Source organism: Oryza brachyantha, chromosome 8 (assembly GCF_000231095.2).
Source record: "Oryza brachyantha chromosome 8, ObraRS2, whole genome shotgun sequence".
NCBI lineage: Eukaryota > Viridiplantae > Streptophyta > Magnoliopsida > Poales > Poaceae > Oryza > Oryza brachyantha.
In genome coordinates, this window is record NC_023170.2 from 11,626,771 (window position 1) to 11,636,816 (window position 10,046).

General features: G+C 39.9%; 1 protein-coding gene across 1 annotated transcript; it reads left to right on the forward strand.

Annotated features, from left to right (window-relative positions):
* Positions 1 to 8,168: 8,168 nt before the first annotated feature.
* Positions 8,169 to 9,811, forward strand: LOC102714581 (ethylene-responsive transcription factor RAP2-13-like). The gene has a single exon (XM_040526538.1). The coding sequence runs from the start codon at positions 8,682 to 8,684 to the stop codon at positions 9,504 to 9,506; it is 825 nt and encodes a 274-aa protein (XP_040382472.1). The 5' UTR covers positions 8,169 to 8,681; the 3' UTR covers positions 9,507 to 9,811.
* The last annotated feature ends 235 nt before the right edge of the window (positions 9,812 to 10,046 follow it).

Consider the following 10,046-nt stretch of genomic DNA (forward strand, 5'->3'; position numbering starts at 1 on the left):
ACTTTTTTAGACATTTTAACTGGTTTAATTCAATGTGATGTACAATTAACCATAAACTTGTGATGTACATTTGAGCACAATAGAAGTTGTCCTTGTTTTTATATTTCTATGGTATGAATGTAATGTAATTTACTCTCATATGTATAATATTATGGTTGTTTGCTAAATTTTCTTCAATTTTGATCAAATACTAATTATGTTGGACTATTCCATTTGTTTTTCGAATTTAAATACGACAGGTCATACATATAAAAGGTATGAATTTGTGGCTTTCATGCATTTTGCTAGGCAAAATTGTGGCATTTCAATTGTATATATAAGGTATGAATTTGTGGCATTTCAATTGAATATGTTGGGAATTACTGGTATATGTGAAGTTGGGCAATATGTCAAGTTGGAGAGAATATGTAAAGTTGGGCAATATTTGAGTATTTGTAACTTACCTGTGATTTTTACTGCTATGTATATGTCTATTCTTCAGAGGGCATGGCTAGCGAATCCTGAGGCTAGCCAACTTTTAACATTTATTTTTTTTCTAAATTTAACTCATCACTGATGAGTTAGAACTAAAATCCGTCATAGGCAGTAACTCCTCTGACGTGTTCTCGCTAACGAACCGTCAGAGGTGACTTGTCTATGACGGTCACTACCCTTTGGGCCCATCACATGTGTATTACCTGTGACGGGTCCTAACTGGCCGAAGGGTACGAGCGATCAACACCTTTAACGGGCCGGAAGGTATGTACCCGTCAGAGGTGTGAATAACTTTTGACGGCTTTCCACCCGTCAGAGGTAACTCCACTCACCAGTGACCACTGATCACAGCAATGGCCAAAACCGTCACAGGTGAGGGTTTGGGCCCGTCACAGGTGATCATGTCCAGTGTAGTGATTAAACATAGATAAAAATAAAAACTAATTGCCAGTCAGTGGAGAAATTGTGAGATAAATTATTTGAGCCTAATTAGTACATGATTAGCCATAAGTGCTATAATAATCTATATGTGCTAATGGCAGATTAAACGGGCTCAAATGTTCCGTCTTACGGTTTCCATGCAAGGTATGAAATTTATATTTTCATTCGTGTCTAAAAACATCTGATGAGACACCCAACCAAAAATTTTTGGGAAGTAAAGAAACCCTAAAGTTATGCACGTGATTTGCGCTCGACCCACTTTTCACTTAAATACATACAGTGTCCCCTCAAGCTCGGTGAAGCCATTAAGCACGAAGAAGAAACCGTTCTCCTCCATGAGCCACCTATGGCCGGCTGGTGGAGAACCAGATACCATCGGGGAAGAAAAAGAAACATCAGAATCTCGAACATCGCATTGATGCTGTGCATCATGCATGAACCCAATTAATTTAAGCATGGAATAATATTTGTAAATATAATCCAGTAGTGTTGGGCCCAAGGCTAGCTACATGCTCACTCCGGTAACAAATTGCTATTTTCTGGACGACGTCGACGATAAAATAGTTTATCACTAACTTTTCTCATACAATATGTATATATTATTTAAATTCTAACATGGATGAAAACATATTTTTCAAATAAAAGTATTATCTCAGCTCTAAAATATAAGCAATTTTTTTCTCTTTTGAAATGAAAATATGGACATACTTATATATTTCTGCTATGTCCATATTCATTACGAGAAACGTCCAGAACTGATTATATTTTGGAACGGATTGAGTACTTATGATCTGTTGATTTTAATGTATATTGTCATTAACTTTTTAACATATATTTAATCATTTGTCTTGTTAGAAATATTATTTATTTTGTTGCTTTAGGCACTTTAAATGTGACTTACATTTTTATATTTATATATTTTAGTAAAATAAATGATCAAACATATGTTTTAAAAGACAACTGTGTCAAACATTGCGGGAAGTACAATTTTGCATTATTCCATCTAAGTCTTCGAGAAAATATTAATACTCTGATTTTCAAAGCTAGACCTGATACTGTTCCAGAACGACAAATGGTCTGTACTAAATTAAGTGGCTGTTTGGATCTAGAGACATTTTTTTGTCCCTTATCATATCGGATGTTTAGACGTTAATTAGAAGTATTAAATATAGACTGATAACAAAACTAATTGCATAATAAAGGCTATTTCATTAGACAAATTTTTTAAGCCTAAGTAATTCACGATTAGCAAATGTTTATTGTAGCATCACATTCGCTAATCATAGACTAATTAGGCTCAGTAGATTCGTCTCGCGAAATAATCCAAAGTATGGGGTGAGTTTTTTTAATAGTCTATATTTAATACTTCTAATTAGTATGTAAACATTTAATGTGACATGCCTTAAAAAAAGTTGGGGGTAAACAAACACCCCCTAACTCGTAACCCGCAACATTATACCAACCGAATGCAATGGGATATATAGCGTGTCACGATGCCAAGAAGAAGGGCAGACAAACAAGCCTGAAACCCCGAAACGGCCACAGTTTTCTTTACGATTCCCCTCCCCCGGGGAAAGACAGATCACACACATGGTACATGCAGATTGGTGCGTGGTGGTTCATGCACCTCGAGATTTGCGGATCCAGCGCTCTCAATGCGATGGTGCGGTGCGTGATGGGGAGACACCGAAACACGGGCCATGTGCGGCGAGCGAGCTCTCCGGTCAAAGTCTTCAGCTGCTCTTCACATGGCTGTGGTGTGGTCCGTGTGGAGTGAGAGTGAACCCCTCGCCATCGCCAAGATGGCGCCGCCTCCTCCTCCTCCAGTCCTCCCCTTTCCTTTTGTTTTTCCCTTTTTTTTTTGTTAAGAAGGCTATAGTCTCAGATTATATACTATAAAATGGTTGGGTTCACAGCCGGTTTTATGGAACAACAGCTGAAAATGAGGAAATTATGTTAAGGTGCTGGAATTTTCGAAGAAGGACAAAGCAAACCATGAGGAAACCAATCAAGCCCTTCTTGACTTGTTCGAGTCGGTCATTTCTTTTTACTGAAGAGGACGGTGGTAGGCACAACAATAATGAGCTGCCGTTGAAGAAGTCTCGGCATTCTGGCAAAGAATAGCTTAGAATCATCCTAGGAGTACACCATTAAAGATAAATCAAGCAAACAACTCTGTAGATAATCCAACAGGATTGTTGGCAATTGATCCTACCAACAGCGAAGAGAAACATATGTTAATGGAGCTTAGAAACATAGTCTAGAGACTAAGCTACAGTTGGGGCCTCGATAAGATGAAAGGATGTTAAAGCTTCTTCAGCAGAATAATCCATTCTTAGTTGCTTGATATATGATATAATGTTTTCAGTGAAGATAAGGAAGACCATCACCTATGGTGTACGTATGTCTAAAAGCAAGGAGATTGTTGCCAGTACCAAGAGGATTTAGCTTGATGTGACTGCTATCTAGTTGATGTGGTGACAGAGAAGCCAAAAGACTCAAATAACTAATCTCATAGAAGCTTGACCGATGAAACCATAAAACAGGATAAACGTAACATATAGGGAGATCTAAAACATAAGGACTCAAACCTAGACTACTCTAAACTAGTACATAAAGATGACATGACCCCTTCCTTCTCTACCCTCACCGACATGAACCGCTACAATCATGGGAAGACGAGTCGGAAGGTGGGGATTATACTGTAGATGCTCAGTTTCCTTTAGAAACCTAGAGTCGGTCAAGGTCTTTACCAAAAGTACCCGATCCTTCCATCTCATCTCTCAACCTTTGCTAATCTTACCTTGTGTTTCACTAAGTTTAAGCCTAACATGGGATTCGTCTTTAGCATTGTTTGATTAAAGATGAGAGAACATGGCATCCTTGATTAATTAATTAAATCTTAGATATAAAACCATATTGGTAAATTCATAATATCTCAAGTTATAGTTGAGTTCTCTGCCTAGAGGGTTAGCTTCTTTAGTCATAACCATGTGTAAGTACTCATATTACTTATTTTTAATAGAAAAAGATAATGAGGAGAGTCTTGGAAAAATGTTGTACACGCTTCACCCAATAATACAACCACTATTATACGGGTAGACACCACACCTAGTACTAGTATTCGATAATATATAACCATGTACTAATTAAGTTGCTATAATATAGAATGAAGATGGCAACAAACTTTTACGATAATAAATATGTGTAGAATAATTATTCGTGGTATTTTCTTTTGTAATAGGCCGCCTCCTCACCAAATAGCCCTAGTGCTTTTCTATGGCTCAATTCCTACCTCCCTCGCATGTGACAGCCTACTGTCATAATAACAAGGATGGCAGTGGAGGAGATGGAGAATGGTGTACACAGACCATAGAGGTTGCCGTGAAACACTGGCGTGACGTCTATGCCGGCGGCGTCCACCGGATCGCAGTAGGCAGGGTTCAGGCCATTCAAACTACGCTAGATCTCGTCTTCACCTGCTACATCTTCACTGCCGATAAGCTGACATATTGCTCTTATTTTGGTCCTATTCCTTCGATTAATGGACAGCACTACCTTTTTATACTTGCTGTTGATGAGCTCTCTTTTTCCTAGATCTGACGCCTCCTTGTTCACAATACTAGCTAGGAAGATGTGCTGTACTCCCTCCCTCTGTTAAAAAAACAATTTTTTGTTTGTGTGTCCATGTTTGATCATCCGTTTTATTTGAAACTTTTTAACAAATTTTAAAAAATAATCACACATAAAGTACTTTTTATGTTTTATTATCTAATACAAATAAAATTATTAATCGTAATTTTTTTAATTAGACGAAGAATCAAATATTATATCTAAAAATTAAAAAGTTGATTTTTTTGGGACGGAGGGAGTATCTTGGTTACCTCGTCGATGAGGCTAATTAATAAAAACACTATGGTTCCTTCTATAAGGCCATATTTAGTTTAAAATTTTTTCCAAAAACATCACATCAAACTTTTGGACACCTAAGTAGAGCATTAAATATATATGAACATTAAAACTAATTATACAGTTATGGGGGAGATCGTGAGACGAATATTTTGAGCCTAATTAGTACGTGATTAGCTATAAGTGATACAGTAACCCACATGTGCTATTGACAAATTAATTAGGCTCAAAAGATTCGTCTCACAGTTTTTTGGCGGAATCTGTAATTTGTTTTGTAATTAGACAACATTTAATACTTCAAATGTGTGTGCGTATATTAGATGTGATGTTTTTGCAAAATAAATTTGTAAACTAATCAAGGCGTAAACATGGAATTAACCAAAGTTCCTTGCCAGCAACCTCTTTTCTATGGATAAGGTAAGAGTAAAAAAAATCTAATCTACCGGAATATAAAGAAAATTTATACCCCAGTGGTGGATCCACGGATGGGGCTGGTTAGGGCGTCAGCTCCACCTCCAAACCTTGCATCTAATTAGAAATTAATTAGCCTAATTAGCGTTTAGTGTAAAACTGGTTGTATGTCACAAATCTCATGGCCTCTTGTATTTGCTTTTTATAAGCATAAGTACAACGATTTATTAATGATTAAAAATATTTTATGGATAAAACTTTTATATATATGTTCTTAGAAAATAAATATGATAAAAAAACTCAAAATCAACTCCAAATTTAGATTTTTAAAATTCAAATTAGCATAGAAGGATAAAAAAAAGATTGCATGTTCAAATGTAGAGCCTGCAACTAACTTTTCTTTGATTCACATCAATAACAATAACTCATTTTATAACGCCATGCACTCCCTCCGGTAGTTTGATTGATGCCGGTTAACTTTTAGATTTATATTTGGTCTTTCGTCTTATTAAAAAATTATATAATATTGATTTTTTGGGTATGATTTGATTTATTACTAAAGTAACTTTAAATATAATTTATTGTTTGTATATTTGGACAACAAATTTAAATAAGACGAAGTGTTAAACATAAATCTAAAAATCGACAACACCAATAGAAAAATGAAGAGAGTATAAAAGTATTGTCAGGTATGGTCTATCAATACAATAAAATAAAATTTACACCCATCTTTAATTTTTATTCACCTCACGCAACAAATTCTTTTCCATAAATACTAAGAGTCAACTCCATAATTAACATACTAAGCTAATAAACATCTTTATATATGCCTAGTATAGCTTCAACTTTCTTCCTATAAGCACATTTCGGTTTCAGTAGAAAATACCCTATTGTTACGTCTCACATTTTCTGCGGTCCTACTGTATTTTAACACTTGCTAGGGATGAAAGCGCACTGAAAAGAGATCTATCAAATTCATTTCTATTTTTTTAGTCACAATCGGAATTAGAACACGGATACGAAAACAGAACCGGATATTATCGAATAAAGAGATACAACAAATATGAATAGATACGAATACGGTAACAAATATTTATCAGAACATAAAAGCCTCTTATAATGGACTCCTCAAATCAATGAAAGTTATAAACTTAATGTTTAACGAAAAAATAAATCAAGTTGATTAAATTTTAGCAATCGTGTATATGTTTTACTTGGCTTCATACAAAGAAATATCTAGTTAGTATAATATTATATTATTATGATACAAGATCATATTTAACAATTTATATTAAATAAAATATATCATCATAAATAACATGACTTTAGTTTTACTACCATAGATTTTAGTTTATTTTTTATAAAAGTCAACAAATGTAAATTTATTTTAACAAATATGAAGTTGTTTCCATCTGAAAATTACAAATTAATATTTTATAGTTTAATTTTCAAATAAATCAAGATAGTGATAGTAGTGCATTCCAGTAATTTGGTAGTAAGATATCATATTTAAAAATAAATGATAATTGACAAATGAGTTAGGCTATAAGTTTGAGCCTAGAATATAAGTTATATGGAATGATATTTTTTTCTAAAATTTTCGGAATAATTGTCTGGATGCATATCTTGATAGTTTCCAATCAAATATGGTTTCCGTAAGGTACTATTCTTACCGTATATGTGTCCGTTTCTGAAAAAATATCTAAATCTATTTCTTCAGAGACTAACCGAAAATATTCCGCCCACTGCTACCGTTTCGAAAGAAATGGAAGAATTCTGGAACTATGCAAGTGGATGTCATCCCCAGCACTAGCCCTTCCTGATTCCCTATGGTTGTACCCCGAATATTCGGCGAGGAAAGCAAGCACAGCATATAAGAGCAGGTACAGTACCCTCAACGATCTATAGCAGCGGCTATAGCCAGCTACGAGCAAAGACTTCAAAATACACTTGTATCTGACAGGTGGGACCATATATTAATTGTATAGTATATGACTATTGTATGAATTAACTATTAAGTTAGATATAGATAATTATGAATTGACTATTAAGTTAGATATAGATAATTTGTAGATAGCAGTTAGTTATACTATTGAACTTGCTCTAAGCAAGGCTTCTCAAAACCTTGGTGGTTGTTTGCATCCAGAAACTTTTTAGTCCCTTATCACATCAGATATTTGGACGTTAACTAGGAGTATTAAATATAGACCGATAATAAAACTAATTGCATAAGTAAAGACTATTTCATTAGACAAATTTTTAAGCCTAATTAATCTACGATTAGCAAATGTTTACTGTAGCACCACATTCGAATCATGGACTAACTAGGCTCAATAGATTTGTCTCGTGAAATACTCCAAAATATAGAATAAATTTATTAATAGTTTATATTTAATTTTTATAATTACATGTCTCAGCTCGACTACGAGAGCTACGAGCACACGATCGGACCACACAAAAAAAAAAAAGTTGAAACACAGAATCGACGGCTCACGTCACCTCGCCCTCACCCCGCACGCACGCCACTTCGCTTGCGTTTCGTGCTCGAGCCACGAAACAGGAAACACGCGATCCGGGCTCCCCACCCCCTCGCCAGTAGGTACACCCATCCCGATCCAACCCTTCCCCAACACCGAACAGCGAACACCCCAACCCACCCACCAAACAACCGCACGCCACGTGCCCACGAATGGAAACCGACACCACCCGGTCGACCTCCCCGCCACGTGTCCATCACGAAGCACCACGTGTCGCCACTGGAGTGGCCTTCACCGCTTAACTCCCAGCCGTGTGGGCCCGCCCGGGGGCCCCGCTGCACAGGGACACTGACACGAAGCTTCGCGCGCGGCGCCATTTAGGGAAGCGATTAAGCGGCGGTAATGAAGATAGGGTTAGGAAAAAGGGCGTGGCGTCGGCTATAAAAGACCTCCCTTGGTGTCCCAATGTCCCATTCCACTCCCCCGACCAACAGACTCCACTAGCTCAAAAGAAAAAAAAAGCCAAGCCTAATCCAATCCCTAATCACAAACTCCATCGCCGGTGAGGATCGTGAGAGGTAGGCGAGCCATAGATCTGAGCGAGTTCTTGGTTCTTCAAGCAGGTAGCTCTCTTCATCTCAGGATCTCCCTCTCTCTCTCCCCTTTTTTTTTAGGTTTCTTTGGTGTATAGGACAGAGTTCCAGAGCCTTTTAGTTTCTGGTGTGCTCTGATCTATTGTTGTTCTTGGTGTTAGCTAGATTATTTGGTCTGATTAGGTAGCCAAGAGGGTTATTTTACCACACCTGCTTGTGCTAGCTAGTAAGTAGCTGTACCTTGTAGAGTGATTAGTAGATCTAGGGGCAAAAGAATCTCTTGTTGGTCTGCCGGTTCTTGGATTTTGGAAAGAACGGGCGATTTGTTTCAGGGTTTTAGTTTAGAGAAAAATCAGGAAAAAAAAGTAGATATTCGATGGCGGCTGCTATAGATCGTTCAGGGGATCTGATGCGGGCGCTGGGAGATGGTCAGTCGCCCCAGATGCCGCAGTTTTATCCCGGCTTGCCGCCGGCGCCGGCGACGACGGCTTTCTCGGCCGGAGGCCACGGGTTCCGCTACATGGGCCCGGCCCAGCTGAGTCCGGCCGAGATCCAGTGCGTCCAGGCCCAGCTCCACCTGCAGAGGCAGGCGCAGGCGGGGCTCGGCCCGCGGGCTCAGCCCATGAAGCCCGCGACGGCGGCCGCCGCTCCGGCGACGGCGCCGCGGCCGCAGAAGCTGTACCGCGGCGTGCGGCAGCGCCACTGGGGCAAGTGGGTGGCGGAGATCCGGTTGCCGCGCAACCGCACCAGGCTCTGGCTCGGGACCTTCGACACCGCCGAGGAGGCGGCGCTCACCTACGACCAGGCGGCGTACCGGCTCCGCGGCGACGCGGCGCGGCTCAACTTCCCGGACAACGCCGCGTCGCGCGGCCCGCTCGACGCCGCCGTGGACGCCAAGCTCCAGGCCATCTGCGACACCATCGCGGCGTCCAAGAACGCCGCCGCCTCCAGGGCCAGGGGCCGCGGCAGGGCCATGCCCATCAACGCGCTGCCCGCGGCGGCGTCGTCCGGCAGCCACGGCTCCTCCGACCACTCCGTCGACGACGGCTCGGAGACGACGTCGTCCGCGTCGCCGCCGCTCGTGGAGATGGAGCAGCTGGACTTCAGCGAGGTGCCGTGGGACGAGGCGGAGGGCTTCGCGCTCACCAAGTACCCGTCGTACGAGATCGACTGGGACTCGCTGCTCAGCAACAATAACTAGCTTTCTTGTACCTAGCCTGCCATGGCCGGCGGCCGGCAGCGGATGAGGTTTTAGGCATTCCGCGCGGCGGCCAGGCGATCAATTTGTCTTCCGTTCTTGTGTAGATCCTCTCATAGGTCCCGGAGGCTGCTCGCCGGCGTCGTTTTTGTGTCCGGCGCCTCCGATGTGTAGAGTAAGCAGTGTGACTTGTTTAGCTTAGTAGTCAATCTACAGGTCATGTAGGTTGTTGTAATCAATTGTTGGCAATGGTGTACTATTGTGAATTAATTAACCTATTATTGTGCAAGAATCTTCAATCTTTCAGTTCTATAACTTGGATTAAGGTGGTGTTTAGTTGCTAAAATTTTTTGGCAAAAACAATCATATCGAAAGTTTGACCGGATATCGAAGGGGTTTTTGGCACGAATGAAAAAACGAATTTTACGGCTAGCCTAGAAATCGCGGGACGAATCTTTTGAGCCTAATTAATTCATCATTAGCATATGTTGGTTACTGTAGTATTTATAGCTAAGGCTCAAAAGATTCGTCTTAAGATTTCTT